Source organism: Leucoraja erinacea, chromosome 1 (assembly GCF_028641065.1).
Source record: "Leucoraja erinacea ecotype New England chromosome 1, Leri_hhj_1, whole genome shotgun sequence".
In the NCBI taxonomy this organism is placed as follows: domain Eukaryota; kingdom Metazoa; phylum Chordata; class Chondrichthyes; order Rajiformes; family Rajidae; genus Leucoraja; species Leucoraja erinaceus.
The window spans coordinates 135,334,510-135,355,211 of record NC_073377.1 but is presented as its reverse complement, the minus strand read 5'-3'; the positions used below and the strand labels follow the sequence as shown (position 1 = coordinate 135,355,211).

Genomic DNA, 20,702 nt, shown 5'->3' with positions numbered 1-20,702 from the left:
TACCTGCCTTCTCTCCATACCCTCTGATCCCCTTGGCCACAAGGGCCACATCTAACTCCCTCTTAAATATAGCCAATGAACTGGCCTCAACTACCCTCTGTGGCAGAGAGTTCCAGAGATTCACCACTCTGTGTGAAAAAAGGTTCTCCTCATCTCGGTTTTAAAGGATTTCCCCCTTATCCTTAAGCTGTGACCCCTTGTCCTGGACTTCCCCAACATCGGGAACAATCTTCCTGCATCTAGCCTGTCCAACCCCTTAAGAATTTTGTAAGTTTCTATAAGATCCCCTCTCAATCTCCTAAATTCTAGAGAGTATAAACCAAGTCTATCCAGTCTTTCTTCATAAGACAGTCCTGACATCCCTGGAACCAGTCTGGTGAACCTTCTCTGCACTCCCTCTATGGCAATAATGTCCTTCCTCAGATTTGAAGACCAAAACTGCACGCAATACTCCAGGTGTGGTCTCACCAAGACCCTGTACAACTGCAGTAGAACCTCCCTGCTCCTATACTCAAATCCTCTTGCTATGAAAGCCAACATACCATTCGCTTTCTTTACTGCCTGCTGCACCTGCATGCCTACCTTCAATGACTGGTGTACCATGACTCCCAGGTCTCGCTGCATCTCCCCCTTTCCCAATCGGCCACCGTTTAGATAATAATCTGCTTTTCCGTTTTTGCCACCAAAATGGATAACCTCACATTTATCCACATTAAACTGCATCTGCCAAACATTTGCCCACTCACCCAGCCTATCCAAGTCACCTTGCAGTCTCCTAGCATCCTCCTCACACCTAACACTGCCCCCCAGCTTAGTGTCATCCGCAAACTTGGAGATATTGCCTTCAATTCCCTCATCCAGATCATTAATATATATTGTAAATAGCTGGGGTCCCTGTACTGAGCCTTGCGGTACCCCACTAGTCACTGCCTGCCATTGTGAAAAGGACCCGTTTACTCCTACTCTTTGCTTCCTGTTTGCCAGCCAGTTCTCTAACCACATCAATACTGAACCCCCAATGCCATGTGCTTTAAGTTTGTATACTAATCTCTTATGTGGGACCTTGCCGAAAGCCTTCTGGAAGTCCAGATACACCACATCCACTGGTTCTCCCCTATCCACGCTACTAGTTACATCCTCGAAAAATTCTATAAGATTCGTCAGACATGATTTACCTTTCGTAAATCCATGCTGACTTTGTCCAATGATTTCACCACTTTCCAAATGTGCTGCTATCCCATCTTTAATAACTGACTCTAGCAGTTTCCCCACTACCGATGTTAGACTAACTGGTCTGTAATTCCCCCGTTTTTCTCTCTCCCTCCCTTTCTTAAAAAGTGGGGTTACGTTTGCTACCCGCCAATCCTCTGGAACTACTCCAGAATCTAAAGAGTTTTGAAAGATTATTACTAATGCATCCACTATTTCTGGAGCTACTTCCTTAAGTACTCTGGGATGCAGCCTATCTGGCCCTGGGGATTTATCGGCCTTTAATCCATTCCATTTACCCAACACCACTTCCCGACTAACCTGGATTTCACTCAATTCCTCCAACTCCTTTGACCCGCGGGCCCCTGCTATTTCCGGCAGATTATTTATGTCTTCCTTAGTGAAGACGGAACCAAAGTAGTTATTCAATTGGTCCGCCATATCCTGGTTCCCCATGATCAACTCACCTGTTTCTGACTGCAAGGGACCTACATTTGTTTTAACTAATCTCTTTCTTTTCACATATCTATAAAAACTTTTACAGTCAGTTTTTATGTTCCCTGCCAGTTTTCTTTCATAATCCATTTTTCCTTTCCTAATTAAGCCCTTCGTCCTCCTCTGCTGGTCTCTGAATTTCTCCCAGTCCTCCGGTATGCTGCTTTTTCTGGCTAGTTTGTACGCATCATCCTTTGCTTTGATACTATCCCTGATTTCCCTTGTTATCCACGGATGCACTACCTTCCCTGATTTATTCTTTTGCCAAACTGGGATGAACAATTTTTGTAGTTCATCCATGCAGTCTTTAAATGCCTTCCATTGCATATCCACCGTCAACCCTTTTAGAATTAATTGCCAGTCAATCTTGGCCAATTCACGTCTCATACCCTCAAAGTTACCTTTCTTTAAGTTCAAAACCATTGTTTCTGAATTAACAATGTCACTCTCCATCCTAATGAAGAACTCAACCATATTATGGTCACTCTTGCCCAAGGACCCACGCACAACAAGACTACTAACTAACCCTTCCTCATTACTCAATACCCAGTCTAAAATAGCCAGCTCTCTCGTTGGTTCCTCTACATGTTGATTTAGATTACTATCCCGCATACATTCCAAGAAATCCTCTTCCTCAGCACCCCTGCCAATTTGATTCACCCAATCTATATGTAGATTGAAGTCACCCATTATAACTGCTTTGCCTTTGTCGCAAGCATTTCTAATTTCCTGTTTGATACCATCTCCAACTTCACTACTACTGTTAGGTGGCCTGTACACAACACCCACCAGCGTTTTCTGCCCCTTAGTGTTTCGCAGCTCTACCCATACCGATTCCACATCCTCCAAATTAATGTCCTTCCTTTCCATTGCATTAATCTCCTCTCTAACCAGCAACACTACCCCACCTCCTTTTCCTTTCTCTCTATCCCTCCTGAATATTGAATATCCCTGGATGTTCAGCTCCCAGCCTTGGTCACCCTGTAGCCATGTCTCCGTGATCCCAACTATGTCATAATCATTAATGGCTATCTGCACGTTCAACTCATCCACCTTATTACGAATGCTCCTTGCATTGAGACACAAAGCCTTCAGGCTTGTTTTTACAACACTCTTACCCCTTATACAATGATGTTGAAAAGTGGCCCTTTTTGATTTTTGCCCTGGTTTTGTCTGCCTGCCACTTTTACTTTTCACCTTGCTACCTATTGCTTCTACCTTCATTTTACACCCCCCTGCCTCTCTGCTCTTGTACCCATCCCCCTGCCACATTAGTTTAAATCCTCCCCGACAGCACTAGCAAACACTCCCCCAAGGACATTGGTTCCATTCCAGCCCAGGTGCAGACCGTCCTGTTTGTACTGGTCCCACCTCCCCCAGAACTGGTTCCAATGCCCTAAAAATTTGAATCCCTCCCCCTTGCACCATTTTTCAAGCCACATATTCATCTGCAATATCCTCCTATTTCTGCTCTGACTGGCCCGTGGTACTGGTAGTAATCCAGAGATTATTACCTTTGAGGTCCTTTTTAAGCTTATCTCCTAGCTCCCTAAATTCATCCTGTAGGACCTCATCCCTTTTTTTACCTATATCGTTGGTGCCAATATGCACCACGACAACTGGCTGTTCACCCTCCCCCTCCAGAATGTTCTGCAGCCGTTCAGTGACATCCCTGACCCTTGCACCAGGGAGGCAACATACCATCCTGGAGTCTCGTTTGCGGCCGCAGAAACGCCTATCTATTCCCCTGACAATTGAATCCCCTATTACTATTGCCCTTCCACTCTTTTTCCCCCCCTCATGTGCCGCAGAGCCACCCATGGTGCCATGAACTTGGCTGCTGCTGCATTCCCCTGATGAGCAATCTCCCTCAACAGTATCCAAAATGGTATACCTGTTTAGGAGGGAGATGACCGCAGGGGACTCCTGCACTACCTGCCTACTGCTTTGCTGGCTATTGGCCACCCGTTCCCTTTCTGTCCTCTTACCTTTTACCTGCGGTGTGACCAACTCACTGTACGTGCTATCCACGACTTTCTCAGCATCGTGGATGCTCCAGTATGAATCCAGCCGCAGTTCCAATCGTTCAATGCGGTCTGCCAGGAGCTGCAGCTGGACACACTTCCTGCAAACGTAGTCACCAGGGACACCGACCATATCCCTGATCTCCCACATGTTGCAGGCTGAGCAAACCACGGGGCCAATCTCCACCGACATATCCTACTCCCAATTTAACTATATTAAATATTAAAAAAACACAAAACTTTATCCGTTAAACTTTATTAATAAATACTGTACCCTTAACTCCCAGACTCCTTAACTCCCAGACTCCTTAACTCCCAGAATCCTTAACCTAAAGGCAGAAATGTAAAAATGTAAACCAATCAGAGGCTTCCCCCAGACTCCTTCTCTGGAACGTTGGCGATTTGGTATGCAGGTACTCCTCCCCTCTCACCAACGGCTCCCTGGGCCTCTGTGAAAACAAGCCCCGCGGTGTATTTTGTACTTACAGCGCAGGTACTCCTCCCCTCTCACCAACGGCTCCCTGGGCCTCTGTGAAAACAAGCCCCGCGGTGTCTGCACCACTGATGTACAGTAGCAGCCGGCGTCTGCACCGTCTGCAGGACTCACTGCAGCAACTTGACTAGCTGGAAGGATGAGGGCAGCAAAAGCCTGGGAATGCCACCTCCCTGACAGTACAGGACTGTGCACTCCCCACACCTCAAGGACTGCAGCAGTTCCACAAGGCAGCTCATCATCACCTGCTGGCTCAGCCTGCAAAACTCGCATCCCTTAACTGACAGTCATACAACGTGGAAACAAGCCCTTTGGACCAACTTCTCCACAAAAGTTGCTTGATCTGAGTACTCCCAACATTTTCTGTTTTTCTCGATTCAGATCTCTGGCATCTGTAGCTCCTTTTCCATCGTTTTGTGCAGATTTATTTTACAAAAACTTGTCTGTGCAGAAATATCAAGTTCAAGTTTATTGTCGTATGCATGAGTACAATGTGGTAGAAGTATAATGAAAAAAATAAAACATTTGTGCCAAAGTGTTGGTTATGAAAAGAACTAAACCGATGGTAGTGCAAGAGGTGTTCTGTTACCGAGGTAGGATTAGGGTTGTGTGGGTCGCTTCAATTACCTAATATAACCATATAATATAACAATTACAGCACGGAAACAGGCCATCTCGACCCTTCTAGTCCGTGCCGAACACGTATTCTCCCCTAGTCCCATATACCTGCGTTCAGACCATAACCCTCCATTCCTTTGGTTGCAGGAAAGTTCCTAAACCTGGTGGTGGAACTTCAGAGTTGTATATCTCCTGATATAGGTGGCAGAGGGCATGTTTGCCGTCATAGGCCGGGACATGGGTGGGGTCAGAGGGCATGCTTCATTGGTCGGGCATTCAGCACGCCATGTTGCAGATTTACAAGACGTTGGCGGGGCCGCTTTTGGAGTATTGGTTACAGTTCCGGTCGCCCCTTTACAGGAAGGATGTGGAGGCTTTGGGGAGGTTTACCAGAATGATGCCTGGATTAGCAATAAGGAGAGGTTGGACAGACTTGAATTATTTTCTGTGGACTGTAGGAGGTTCAGGGAAGACCTCATAGAAGTATGTAAGATTATGAGAGGCAAAGAAAGGGTCGACAGCCAGTACTGTGGAAATGATCAGAGGGATGAGAGAAGTTTTTTTACACAGAAAGGGGGGGTGATGGAGGCAGATACAGTAGTGGCATTTATGAGGCTTTTAGGCGGACTCATGGATGTGCAGGGAATGGAGGGATATATGGATCACGTGCAGACAGAGGAAAAGAGTTTAACTTGGTATAATGATCAGCATGGACCGTGGGCAAAGGGTCTGTTGCTATGTTATACTCTTCTATGTTCATAGAATCATAGTTATAGAGCGTGGAAACAAGCCCTTCACCCATGCCGACCAACATTCCCCATCTCGGCAAGTCTCTTTTCTCAACATTTAGCCCACATCCCTCTAAAGATTCCCAATCCATCTCTTTTAAGTGCTGTTATTGAACCTGCCTCAATTACCTCCTCTGACAGGTCGTTCCATATACCCACTGCACTAAAAAAAAACTTTAAAAAACATAGTCATAGAGTGATACAGTATGGAAACAGGCCCTTCGGCCCAACTCGCCCACACCTCCAACAAAGTCCCAGCTGCACTAGTCCCACTTGCCTGCGCTTGGTCCATATCCCTCCAAACCTGTCCTATCCATGTACCTGTCTAACTGTTTCTTAAACGATGGGATAGTCCCAGCCTCAACTACGTCCTCTGGCAGCTTGTTCCATACACCCACCACCCTTTGTATGAAAAAGTTACCCCTCGGATTCCTATTAAATCTTTTCCCCATCACCTTGAACCTGTGTCCTCTGGTCCTCGATTCCTCTACTCTGTGCAAAAGACTCTACCCGATCTATTCCTCTCATAATTTTGTATACCTCTATAAAATCCCTCATCCTCTTGCGCTCTATGGAATAGAGACCCAGTGTACTCAATCTCTCCTTACAGCTCACACCCTCTAGTCCTGGCAACATCCTTGTAAATCTTTTCTGAATCCTTTCAAGCTCGACAATATGTTTCCTATAACATGGCCAGAACTGAGCACAATATTCTAAATGCCGTCTCACCAACGCGTCTTAGACAACTGAAACATGATCTCCCAACTACTTTACTCAATACTCTGACCGATGAAGGCCAAAGTGCCAAAAGCCTTTTTGACCACCTTATCTAAGTAAAAACCCTGCCCCTCAGGTTTAAGGTGAAATATTTAAATCTATGTCCACTGGTTCTTATGTGTAGGAAGGAACTGCAGATGCTGGTTTAAACCAAAGATAGACACAAAGAGCTGGAGTAACTCAGCTGATCAGGCACCTTCTCTGGAGAAAAGGAATAGGTAACATTTCGGGTCAAAACCCTTCTTCAGTCTGAAGAAAGATTTTGGGTCGAAAACCTTCAGTCTGAAGAAGGATTTCGACTCAAAGTTACCTATCAATGTTCTCCAGAGACACAGTGTGTCGGAAGGAACTGTGAATGCTGGTTTAAACCGAAGACACAAAAAGCTGGAGTAACTCAGCAGGACAGGCAGCATCTCTGGAGAGAAGGAACGGGTGACGTTTTGGGTTAAGACCCTTCGTCAGACCATTCCTTCTCTCCAGAGATGCTGCCTGTCCCACTGAGTTACTCCAGCTTTTTGTGTTTATCTCCAGAGACGCTGCCTGACCCGCTGAGTTACTCCAATATTTTTTGTATCCTTTTTTATTTCTCAGCTCTACCCATATAGCCTCACTGGACGAACCATCAGTAATGTCACCTCTGACCACTGCCGTGACATCCTCCTTAATAAAGCAACTGCCTCTTCACTTTTACCCCCACATCTGTCTCTCCTGTAGCACCTGTACCCTGGGATATTAAACCGCCAGGTTTCTATAATGTCTCAGTCGCATGTACCTATCCAGCCCTGAGTTCATCCACTATATCCATCAGGCATCTCGTATTGAAATAAATGCAACTTAATGCAACAGCCCTGCCTCGCTCCTTGCCGTGCTCCTGCCTATCCTGTCCACCAAACTTCTTTTCATCACCTTCTGTACCCACTTCCAGCCTCTCACCTGCCCCAGTCCTGCACTGTACCCCGTCCCTTGCCAATCTGATTTAAACCATCCGAGTAGCGTGTAAGAGGGCACGGCCTGGATGGTGCGGATCCTTGATCATAGATGGTGCTTTCTTGGGGCAACGGTGGGTGTAGATGCTTTCGATGGTGGGGAGGGCTGTGCCCGTGATAGACCGGGCTGGGTCCACCACTCTCTGCAGCCTCTTGTGTTCCTGTATGTTGGAATTGCCGAACCAGGCCGCAATGCAACCAGTCAGGGTACAGCATGCATTTTATCTTTGTTTCTCCTTTTCCAGTTTGTAATTTCATGTGCCACGAGAAGTGCGTGAAGAACGTGAAGACTCTCTGTTCATGTTTGGCAGCAAACCTGGTGAAGGTAAGGGAACTGTGGCAGCAGTGAGCCCATCAACTCTCAGCAAGTGGAAACAAGCAACTGCAGATGCTGCTTTAAAAGCAAGACACCAAGTGCCGGAGTAACTCAGTGGGTTAGGCAGCATCTCTGGAGAACATGGATAGGTGACATTTTGGGTTGAGACCCTTCTTCAGACTGATTGTAGGGGGATGTTGTGAGAGGTAGGACAAAGTGGGGCAGGTGATAGATGAATACAGGTGAGTGGGAGGGGAGGTGATGGGCAGATGGCTTAGTTTAGTTTAATATAATCACATGTATCACATGTACCGAGGTACAGTGAAAAGCTTCTGTTTCCGTGCAATCCCATGTGCGGACGTGGCGCTGACGGACGAGAGGCCGAAGCAAAGAAGTCGAAGCCAAAGAACCTTATGGAAACTAGGCCGAAACGCCAATAAACCGAAAGAGTATGAAGACAAAACGCCTACTAACCGAAAGGATGGGACGCCTAAATGCAAACTAACCAAAAGGGCGGGACGCCTAAAAGCCAACAAACCGAAAAGGTGGAGAGAGAGAAGGGAGGGAGAGAGACAGAGAGAGAGGGGGAGAGAGAAGAGAGAGAGAGAGAGAGAGAGAGGGGAGAGAGAAGGGGGAGACGGGAGCGTGGGGGTCCTTTTCCCCACACAAGCCATAGGAGACTGGGCAATCTGAACCCAAGCACCAAGTTGAAAGCGGCCGAAGGTGCGCATCCCTCGGGACAGCCCCCACTCACTCACGGTCACCCTCCGCGGGCTGCGGGTCAGGTGGAGCGGAGGTTTGGGACAATGTTCATCCCTGCACACTGATGTGATGGACGCGGGGGTCTGGACCAATCACTAACAAGTCCCGCCCCCCGGCAACGTCATGTCTGTTATTGGACTTTTCTGTTGTGCGACAGTCGGTTCGTTGGCTTGTAGGCGACGCCGCCTTTCGGGTAGGTGGCGTTTCGACAGAGCGGCCATTCGGTAAGTTTGCTTTTAGGCGACGCAGCTTTTCAGTTCGTTGGCTTTTAGGCGTCCCACCCTATCGGTTAGTTTGCATTTAGGCGCCGATCCTTTCGGTTAGTAGGCGTTTCGTCTTCATACTCTTTCGGTTTATCAGCGTTTCGGCCTTGTTTCCATTCGCTCTTTAGTCTGAGGCTATGACCTCTGGTCTTAGATTCTCCCACTAGTGGAAACATACTCTCCACATCTACTCTATCCAGGCCTTTCACTATTTGGTAAGTTTCAATGAGGTGTCCCCTCATCCTTCTAAACTCCAGCGAGTAAAGGCCCAGTGTCGACAAACGCACATCATTTGTTAACCCAATCATTCCTGGGATCAATCTTGTAAACCTTCTCAGGACCCTCTCCAAAGACAGCTCAATGTTAATCACTCAGCCTGTTAAAACGATCCTGTAACAGTATTTGAGAAGATCAAATGCCTGGTTGGTAACCTGCAAGTGTTCATATAAAAGAGTTCATAGAATCTGTTCCTCATTGGGCCAGAGAACACATTCTACAGCAGCCAGTGAAAGGGGATTAGATTCCATCCCTCCACAGAAGCTGCCTGACACCACCCCCACCTACCTCTCCACCTGAATTCTTTGTTTTAAGGTCATAAGTGATAGGAGCAGAATTAGGTCATTCGGCCCATTAAGTCTACTCCGCCATTCAATCATGGCTGATCTATCTCTCCCTCCTTACCCCTCTCCTGCCTTCTCCCCACAATCCCTGACACCCTTACTAATCAAGAATCTATCTCTGCTTAAAAAATATCCATTGACTTGGCCTCCACAGCCTTCCGTGGTAAAGAATTCCACAGATTCACCACCCTCTAAAGAAAGGATCATTCTTGTAAACCTCTCCAAAGCCTCTCCAAAGCCAGCACATCCTTCCTCAGATATGGTGCCAAAAATTGCTCACAATTCCAAATGTGGTCTGACCAGCGCCTTATAGAGCCTCAGCATTGCATCCCTGTTTTGCATTCTAGCCCTCTTGAAATAAATGCTGGCGTTGTGTTTGCCTTCTTTACTACTGATTCGACTTGCAGATTAACTTTTTGGGAATCCTGCACCAGCACACCCAAGTCCCCTCCAATTTCTTTATTCCCCATTTAAAAAATAATCGACACCTTTATTCCTACTACCAAAATGCATGACTCCATTTTGGTAGTAGGAATAAAGGTGTTGATTATTGCTTTGCTGCACTATATTCTATCTGCCAACTCCCCACTCTCCCAACCTGCTTTCTCTGCACTACCTGCCCCTCCACCTATTTTCGGATCATCCGTGTAATGCCCCTGTCCCACTTAGGAAACCTGAACGTAAACCTCTGGAGACTTTGCGCCCCACCCAAGATTTCCGTAAGGTTCCCGGAGGTTGCAGGTGGTTCCCGGAGGTTGCAGGTAGGGAGACTGACAAAAACCACTGGGAACCGCACGGAAACCTTGGGTGCGGCGCAAAGTCTCCATAGGTTTCCGTTCAGGTTTCCGAATGCCCCTGTCCCACTTAGGAAACCTGAACGGAAACCTCTGGAGACTTTGCGCCCCACCCAAGGTTTCCGGAGGTGACCGGAGGTTCTTGTCAGTCTCCCTACCTGCTTCCACTGCCTGCAACCTGCGGCAACCACCTGCAACCTCCGGGAACAGCACGGAAACCTTGGGTGAGGCGCAAAGTCTCCAGAGGTTTCCGTTCAGTTTTCCTAAGTGGGACAGGGGCATAACTGTGTAGGGAGTAACTGCAGATGCTGGTTTACAACAAAGATAGACACAAAATACTGGAGTAACTCAGCGGGCCAGGCGACATCTCTGGAGAGAAGGAATGGGTGACATTTTGGGACTGGACCCTTCTTCGGACTGTCTGAAGAAGGGTCTCGACCTGAAACATCGCACATTCCTTCTCTCCAGAGATGCTGCCTGACCCGCTGAGTTACTCCAGCATTTTGTGTTTCTTCTTTATTATAACATCAGCTCCTGACTGAATGTTGCTTACTAATCTCTTCACGTATACACGCTATTTCAAAGTGGCTTTGTTGAAGTTTGAATGGACAAGGGTTGTGCCATCCCAGTGATGACTGTCTTGTTGTCCAGGTTCCTGTGGCGCATAGTCTTGGGGCTCCTGCACTGTACAAGAGGAAGTTCTGCGTGGTGTGTCGCAGGCAGCTGGAGGAGAGTCGTGCGATGAGATGTGAAGGTAGGGATCTCCACCGTGAGTGTCATGTGTGAAGCACCCGCCATTGTGTGTGAAGGCACACATTGACAAGGCAGCGTCTGAAGATCCAGCATTATGTTTTACTTTCAAACAGCCCAACTCATCTCACTCTGTTTCTACTCCAAACACACATCAGCAGGCAATCATCAGCCCCTTTTAGACAGCAGTGACAATATCTAGTCACCCACATCTTCATGGCCTGTCCTCGATTACAGACATTCTCTGTGTTTTCTCCACTGCTCTCCCTCCATGCAACTTAACTTGCACTGTTTTAAACTGTATCGGTCTGTCCTCCTCACAATCTCCAGCAGTTTCCACATATAATCAACATTCCAGATATATTGCCCTGACTTGGTGATTCATCACTGGGTCAAGATCAGTACCAGACTGATGACAACAGATTCTGCACCAGGGTGACAACAGCTCAGGAGCTTCAAGGGGTAAATATCACCACCAATATGTCCTGGAAATGGTCTGAAGCTATGGTCCAGAAAGCACTCCATTGCACCCACTTCCTCATGACTAAGAACGTTTGCATGTCTCCATCGACTCTTACCAATTTCTACAGATGCACTGTAGAAGGCATCCTATTGGGGTTGCATCACAACTTGGTTGTGAACCGCTCTGCCCAAGACTGCGAGAAATTGCAGTTGCAGATGTAGCCCAGTCCCTCACACAGACCAGACTCCCTACCATTGACTCCATCTCCACTTCACGCTGCCAAGAATGACTTGACCTACCCCGGTCATTCCTCCTTCTCCCTGCTCCCGTCCTGCAGAAGGTACAGAAACTGGAAAGTGCGCATCACCAGATTCAGGAACAGCAACTTCCCTGCTGTTATCAGACTACTGAATGGTCCTCCCATAAACTGAAGCGTTGCAATGGAGTGCTTTCTGGACTATAACTTCAATGCGGTTATTCCAGGATCTCCAACCTACCACATTGTGGGCCTTACACTTTTTGTACCTGCACTTTCTCTGTAGCTGTTATGCTATATTTTGCACTGGTAATTTTCTCTTTGCACTATAACCATATAACAATATAACCATATAACAATTACAGCACGGAAACAGGCCATCTCGGCCCTACAAGTCCGTGCCGAACAACTTTTTTCGCTTAGTCCCACCTGCCTGCACTCATACCATAACCCTCCATTCCCTTCTCATCCATATGCCTATCCAATTTATTTTTAAATGATACCAACGAACCTGCCGACACCACTTCCACTGGAAGCTCATTCCACACTGCTACCACTCTCTGAGTAAAGAAGTTCCCCCTCATATTACCCCTAAACTTCTGTCCCTTAATTCTGAAGTCATGTCCTCTTGTTTGAATCTTCCCTATTCTCAAAGGGAAAAGCTTGTCCACATCAACTCTGTCTATCCCTCTCATCATTTTAAAGACCTCTATCAAGTCCCCCCCTTAACCTTCTGCGCTCCAGAGAATAAAGACCTAACTTATTCAACCTATCTCTGTAACTTAGTTGTTGAAAACCAGGCAACATTCTAGTAAATCTCCTCTGTACTCTCTCTATTTTGTTGAAATCCTTCCTATAATTGGGCGACCAAAATTGTACACCATACTCCAGATTTGGTCTCACCAATGCCTTGTACAATTTTAACATTACATCCCAGCTTCTATACTCAATGCTCTGATTTATAAAGGCTAGCATACCAAAAGCTTTCTTTACCACCCTATCTATATGAGATTCCACCTTCAAGGAACTATGCACGGTTATTCCCAGATCCCTCTGTTCAACTGTATTCTTCAATTCCCTACCATTTACCATGTACGTCCTATTTTGATTTGTCCTGCCAAGGTGTAGCACCTCACATTTATCAGCATTAAACTCCATCTGCCATCTTTCAGCCCATTTTTCCAAATGGCCTAAATCACTCTGTAGACTTTGGAAATCCTCTTCATTATCCACAACACCCCCTATCTTGGTATCATCTGCATACTTACTAATCCAATTTACCACCCATTCATCCAGATCATTGATGTACATGACAAACAACAAAGGACCCAACACAGATCCCTGAGGCACCCCACTAGTCACCTGCCTCCAACCCGACAAACAGCCATCCACCATTACCCTCTGGCTTCTCCCATTCAGCCACTGTTGAATCCATCTTGCTATTCCGGCATTTATACCCAACAGTTTAGCCTTCTTAACCAACCTTCCATGAGGAACCTTGTCAAAGGCCTTACTAAAGTCCATATAGACAACATCCACTGCTTTACCCTCGTCAATTTCCCTAGTAACCTCTTCAAAAAATTCAACAAGATTAGTCAAACATGACCTTCCAGGCACAAATCCATGTTGACTGTTCCTAATCATACCCTGTTTATCCAGACGCTTATATATATTATCTCTAAGAATCTTTTCCATTAATTTGCCCACCACTGAAGTCAAACTAACAGGTCTATAATTGCTAGGTTTACTCTTAGAACCCTTTTTAAACAATGGAACAACATGCGCAGTACGCCAATCCTCGGGGACTATTCCCGTTTCTAATGACATTTGAAATATTTCTGTCATAGCCCCGGCTATTTCTACACTAACTTCCCTCAATGTCCTAGGGAATATCCTGTCAGGACCTGGAGACTTATCCACTTTTATATTTTTCAAAAGTGTCAGTACTTCTTTTACTTTGAAACTCATAGTATCTATAGCTACTCTACTCGTTTCCCTTACCTCACATAATTCAATATCCTTCTCCTTGGTGAATACCGAAGAAAATAAATTGTTCAATATCTCCCCCATCTCTTTTGGCTCTGCAGATAGCTTCCCACTCTGTCTCTCCAATGGACCAATTTTATCCCTCGTTATCCTTTTGCTATTAATATAGCTGTAGAAACTCTTTGGATTTACTTTCACCTTACATGCCAAAGCAACCTCATATCTTCTTTTAGCTTTTCTAATTTCTTTCTTAAGATTCTTTTTACATTCCTTATACTCCTCAAGCACCTCATTTACTTCATGCTGCCTATAATTATTGTAGATCTCCCTCTTTTTCTGAACAAGATGTCCAATTTCCCTTGAAAACCAGGGCTCTTTCCAATTTTTACTGTTTCCTTTCAACCGAACAGGAACATAAAGATTCTGTACTCTTAAAATTTCCCCTTTAAATGTCCTCCATTTCTCTTCTACATCTTTCCCATAAAACAAAATGTCCCAGTTCACTCCTTTTAAATCATCTCGCATCTCATCAAAGTTAGCCTTTCTCCAATCAATCTCAACCCTAGGTCCGGTTCTGACCTTCCCCATAATTATATTGAAACTAATGGTATTGTGATCACTGGACCCGAAGTGCTCCCCAACGCATACCTCCGCCACCTGTCCCGTCTCATTTCCTAATAGGAGGTCCAGCACTGCCTCATCTCTAGTAGGTATGTATTGCTGCAAAAAACTATCCTGCACACATTTTACAAACTCCAAACCATCCAGCCCATTTACAGAATGTGTTTCCCAGTCTATGTGTGGAAAGTTGAAATCTCCCACAATCACCACCTTGTGCTTACTACTAATATCTGCTATCTCCTTACATATTTGCTCTTCCAATTCTCGTTGTACTTGTGTATAGTTCGATTGTACTCATAGTTTAGTTTAGAGATGCAGAGTGGAAACAGGCCCTTTGGCCCACCAAGTCCATGCCAACCAGCGATCCCTGCACACTTACACTACCCTCCTACACACTTGGGCCGATTTACAAATATACCAAGCCAATTGACCTACAAACCTGTACATCTTTGGAGTGTGGGAGGAAACCCACACAGGTCACGGGGAGAACGTACAAACTCCTTACAGACAGCACCCGTAGTCAAGATTGAACCTGGGTCTCTGGCGTTGTAAGTCAGAAACTCTACTGCTGCACCACCGTGCTGCCCTGTATTAACTGGATAGCACACAAACTTTTTCACTGTACCGGGACATGTATCAAAAATAATCCCACACCAATGTTGCCACCTCACTCAGTTTGAGGGGAGTGGGGAAGGGTTGTAATCCCCTGTGCTTCAGCATTACTTACGGGCCACCACATCTCTCACGTTTCACACACAATGGAGGCCTCCCCAGTGTTTCCTGGCACTGCCCCCGCCGTACCTGCGATCCTCGGGTTGTTTTGCTATCAGGGATTCCCCGACAGTCAGCCGCTGTTGTCGTCGAGAGATCACAGCAGCACCAATCCTTTAAACGGACGGGTGGCTTGTCAGTGACAGCTCTGATCTGTGCTGTTTCTTTATCCAAGTGGTTGAGGACTGCTACATATGATCCGTCACTGTCGTGCAGCTGGCAAAATGTCACCACAGTGGGCGCCATTTAAAAAATATTAACATATTTTTATGTAAAGATAAGACCGACCTCTGGAGACATAGAGTCATACAGCAAGAAGACAGGCCCTTCAGCCCGACTCGTCCATGCCCATCTGAAGCAAGACCCATTTGTCCCATTACCCTCTAAACATTTCTTATCCATATATCTGTCCAAAAGTCTTTTAAATGTTGTTATAGTACCTGCCTCAACTACCTCCTCTGGCAATTCGTTCCACACACTCACCATCGTTTGTTTGCAAAGTTGCTCCACAGGTTCCTATCAATTCTTTCCCCTCTCACAAACTTATGTCCTCTGGTTGTTGACCCTATCTATTCCCCTCATGATGTTACACCCCTCCACAAGATCACCCCTTAGCCTGCTGTGCTGCATGTTGCAGGCCTGGCCATATAACTCAGGCCCTGACAACATGCTCGCAATGTCAAAGGTCGTCAACCTGTAACATTTTGATTCTCTTCACAAAATAAACTCAGTCCAGACAGCATTTTAAACTGAATTGAGTTTATATTGTGCCGTCATTGAGAGTGAGAGGAAGGGTGAATGATGGAACAGTATGATATAGAGGGGCTGGTTCACAGGTTGCCTCACCCTGTCCTCACACGCTCTCTCTCTCTCTCTGCACTGACAGTGTGTGAACTACACGTCCATGTGGATTGCAGCCCGTTTGCCTGCAGTGACTGCCGACGATGCCATCAAGATGGGCAACATGATCGGGTGAGTGAGGGAAGAGGCAATGGACATACTGCTGCCAATGTCAGAAAATACTCATCTCCCTTTCACCTCCAGCCTTTGTTCCCCCTCCTCACCTCGCCTGTATCCACCTACCACCTGCCAGGCTTTGTGCCACCCCTACCTCATCTACTCCATCAGTCTGAAGAAAGGTCCCAGCCTGAAACCTCATCTGTCCATTCCATCACAGATGCTGTCTGACTCGCTGAGTTCCTCCAGCACTTTGTGCTTTGCTGACGTTTCCAGCGTCTGCAGCCCCTGTGTCTCTGTCTGTCATAGAGTGACACAGCGTGGAAACACCAACCAACATGTCCCAACTTCACTGGAGTCATAGAGTGATACAGTGTGGAAAAAGACCCTTCGGCCCAACGTGCCCATACTGACCAACGTCCCATCCATACTAGAATCATGGAGTGATACAGCATGGAAACAGGCCCTTCGGCCCAACTTGCCCACACCAGCCAACATGTCCCATCTACACTAGTCCCACCTGCCTGTGTTTGGTCCATATCCCTCCAAATCTGTCCTATGCATGTAGCTGTCTGACTGTTTCTTAAAATTTGGGATAGTCCCTGCCTCAACTACCTCCTCTGGCAACTCGTTCCATACACCCACCACCCTTTATGTGAAAAAGTCACCCCACAGATTCCTATTAAATCTTTTCCCCTTCACCTTAGACCTATGTCCTCTGGTCCTTGAAATGTATTTTGCCGTTTCTCCCAGGAGTCATATCACCACCACTGGCGAGAAGGAAATCTATTGCCCAGTGCTCGCTGTGACGTCTGTAAGAAGGCCTGTGGGTCATCGGAAGTGTTGTCCGGCTTTCGATGTGAATGGTGTGGGATAACGGTAAGTCAACAGCATGATAAGGAGTTGCCGCTGCATATTAATCATCATAACTGATGAATCCACAGATACAGCTCCACACCAACTCTGCACGCTCACTCAAACAATATTCCCATCCTTCATAAATCATAGTCATGGAGTTGTACCACACAGAAACAGGCTCTTCAGCCCAACTTGTCCATGCCGACCGATTTGTGCTTCTGGGTTAGTCCCATTTGGCCCAAAGCTCTCCAAACCCTTCCTATGCATATATCTATCCATATATGCATATACTTTACTTATTAGCCAATGTAGTGCTTTATTATTATAATTTCCGCCTACTACCACACTATCCATATTATCGCAACCCGACATGTGCTGTTAGTTAGTACTGCTGTATGGTAAGAGTAACATGCTGTAGTGTTGTATACGTTTTCAATAAATACTGTTATACCAGATCTGTGAGTATGTGTGATTTACTCAACAACATCTCCGACTACATTCTATCTTCGTCCCGCCCACTCCCCTGACATCAGTCTGAAGAAGGATCTCGACCCGAAACGTCACCCATTCCTTCTATCCAGAGATGCTGCCTATCCTGCTGAATTACTCCAGCATTTTGTGTCTAAACCCAGGTAACATCCGCACAGTAATCTCCCTTTCCAACTTAACATCTTTGCCATAGATGGGTGACCAGAACTGCACACAGTGCTCCCGGCACCAACTCAAACTAGAAATAGATTGCAGTAGCAATCATTTGCAGTGGTTTGTAAATAAGGAATTAATTCTCTAGACCTTGAATGTACAATTATAACATTCAAACAGTTGATTGATCTCCTGACTCCAATCTGTATATAACTGAGGGATTCTCTCAGTAAATAATGAATTCATCAATCTATGAATAATTAACAACTTCTCCCATCCATTATGTTTGGGAACATTCACGCAACCAGCTTGACCATTAGTAAATTTTCATTATTCTGCCATGCAGAAACTACAATAAATTCCACAAATTAATTATTTGCTGTTTGGGATAATTTACTCTGAACCCGATCTGTAAATTGTCCTCAGGTTGCACGTGCAGTTATCTTTTAATTTTGACCTTGCAAAAATGAACTAAGTTTAAATTTAATTTTAATGATCATTTTTAAAATTTGGATTTCATTTTAATTATTTTTTTCTTTTTCATCATGTGCTTAGTAATGAATTAGTGCTGTGCTGAACATGATGCCAAGATAATGGTATGTTAGCTTTCATTGCAAAAGGATTTGAGTATAGGAGCAGAGAGGTTCTACTGCAGTTGTACAGGGTCTTGGTGAGACCACACCTGGAGTATTGCGTACAGTTTTGGTCTCCAAATCTGAGGAAGGACATTATTACCATAGAGGGAGTGCAGAGACGCTTCACCAGACTGATTCCTGGGATGTCAGGACTGTCTTATGAAGAAAGACTGGATAGACTTGGTTTATACTCTCTAGAATTTAGAAGATTGAGAGGGGATCTTATAGAAACTTACAAAATTCTTAAGGGGTTGGACAGGCTAGATGCAGGAAGATTGTTCCTGATGTTGGGGAAGTCCAGGACAAGGGGTCACAGCTTAAGGATAAAGGGGAAATCCTTTAAAACCGAGATGAGAAGAACTTTTTTCACGCAGAGAGTGGTGAATCTCTGGAACTCTCTGCCACAGAGGGTAGTTGAGGCCAGTTCATTGGCTATATTTAAGAGGGAGTTAGATGTGGCCCTTGTGGCTAAGGGGATCAGGGGGTATGGAGAGAAGGCAGGTACGGGATACTGAGTTGGATGATCAGCCATGATCATATTGAATGGCGGTGCAGGCTCGAAGGGCCGAATGGCCTACTCCTGCACCTAATTTCTATGTTTCTATGTTTCTATAAACTAATCTCCTCTGCCTGCATATCCCACCATTTCCTGCATATCCATGTACCTATCCAAAAACCTCATAAGTACCACTATCGTATCAGCCTCCACCACCACCCTGGCAGCGTGTTCCAAGCCATGACCTCCTTTGTGCAAATAAACGCACCCTGCACCTCTCCTTTAAACCTCTCCCCTGATGGGCCACGTTCTGTTCTGTTCTGGCTGTCTGAACACAAATACTTAGCAGGGCAGGCAGCATCTGTGGAGGGAGATTAAAGACTCTTGTATTTGTGGTTTCAGTTCTGATAAAGGATTAGTAACATTAAGGGCTGACTCTGTCGCTCTCACAGCAGATGCTTCCTCACTTCTGAAGTGCTTCCGCTATTGTTTGCTTTGTTTTTTTGTTTTGAATCTTGGATTGAAAATGTATCTTCTATATGGTAAAAGTGGCATTATTTTATTTCCAGGTTCATGCTGATTGTTACAGTGACCTTACACCAGAGTGTAATTTTGGCAGATTACAGAACATGATATTGCCTCCTGATTGTGTGCGTGTATGTGCACGTAGCTTCAGCAATTTCCACTCTTTCCGGATATCGGAGCACTCGCAAACAGAGCAGGGTAAGTAGGGCAGAGTGAAAATAATTAATGTTGATAAATAGATACGTGAATTAATCTTAATTCTTAATTTTGAATTAAGACTCAGAATAAAAGTGCCTGCCTACCTTTGTGCATCTAACTTAGTCTCATTTGCTCGCATTTGTGTCCTGTCCCTTAAAACCTTTCTTATCTGTGTAGTTGTCCAAATGTCTTATTAAATGTATTATTATTATTCTTGCCACAACTATCTGCGCTGGCTGCTCATTCCATATACCCACCAGTTGCCTCTCAGGTAAAGCTTTCCTCTCTCACCTTAAACCTATGCCCTCTAGTATTTAATTCCCCATCTCTGAGTAAAAGATTCTGTGCATTCACCATAGCTATTCCTCATGATTTTATACACAATTTTATAAAATCACCCTCTGGCACCCTGAACACCAAGGAATAAAGAATAAAGAATCTCAGGCTCTCGTGTCCTGGCAACATCCTGGTAAATTATCCTTGCACTCTTTCCAACGTTCTTCCTAAAGCCGGGCGAACAAAACTGAACACAATACTCTTAAGTGGGGCCTCACCAATGAGTTATGTGTGAATCACCAAGTGACTGATGTATGTCACACCGTGACCCAGCATCAATCTTTGTGGTACAGTGCTGGTCACAGATTTCCAATTAGACCACCGCCTCCCTCTGCTTCCTATAAACCAACCGATGTTTGATCCAATGTGTACGATAGAACTGCAGATGCTGGTTTAAATCGAAGGTAGACACAAAATGCTGGAGTAACTCAGTGGGACAGGCAGCATCTCTGGAGAGAAGGAATGGGTGACGTTTCAGGTCGAGACCCTTCTTCAGACTTTGATCCAATGTGTCAGCCTGCCTTGGTCTCTCCTTGCTCAGCACCACATATTTCGCTTGGGCAGCTTACACCCAGAGGTATAGATTTTGATTTCTCGAACTTCATGTAACTGTTTTATTCCCTCTCTCTGTCCCTCCACCACCCTGTTCGTTGTACTAATTTCACTCTTGTCCTGGTGAGTTTCACTCTCCGTCTAACTCATTCTCACCTAACCCACTGCCAATAATGGACTGTTTCCTTTATCATCGTTACTTTCTTGCATATCTTTCTTTCACTTGTTCTATATCTCTCTACATCACCGTCTATATCTCTTGTTTATCTTTCCTCTGACTCTCAGTCTGAAGAAGGGTCTCGACCCGAAACGTCACCTTTTCTCCAGAGATGCTGCCTCTCCCGCTGAGTTACTCCAGCATTTTGTGTCTATAACTTCCCACAAATAAAGCCAGGCTGATCATCCCTAACCAATGTCTGCCTTTCAAAGGGAATATAGGAATTGTTTTAAAGTGCATCATTTGCAAGGGAGTTAATCTCATACATTGCTAAGGATTATTTGACATACCGAT

General features: G+C 45.5%; 1 protein-coding gene across 2 annotated transcripts in view; it reads left to right on the top strand.

Annotated features, from left to right (window-relative positions):
• LOC129702146 (diacylglycerol kinase theta-like) overlaps positions 1-20,702 on the top strand; it is a 131,689-nt gene that overhangs the window by 5,222 nt on the left and 105,765 nt on the right. For both annotated transcript variants that reach the window (XM_055643757.1, XM_055643765.1), the window contains exons 2-6: positions 7,636-7,715; positions 10,797-10,899; positions 15,879-15,964; positions 16,703-16,828; positions 19,150-19,303. In XM_055643757.1, the coding sequence (XP_055499732.1) occupies positions 7,636-7,715; positions 10,797-10,899; positions 15,879-15,964; positions 16,703-16,828; positions 19,150-19,303 (549 nt within the window). The remainder of the gene's footprint in view (positions 1-7,635; positions 7,716-10,796; positions 10,900-15,878; positions 15,965-16,702; positions 16,829-19,149; positions 19,304-20,702) is intronic.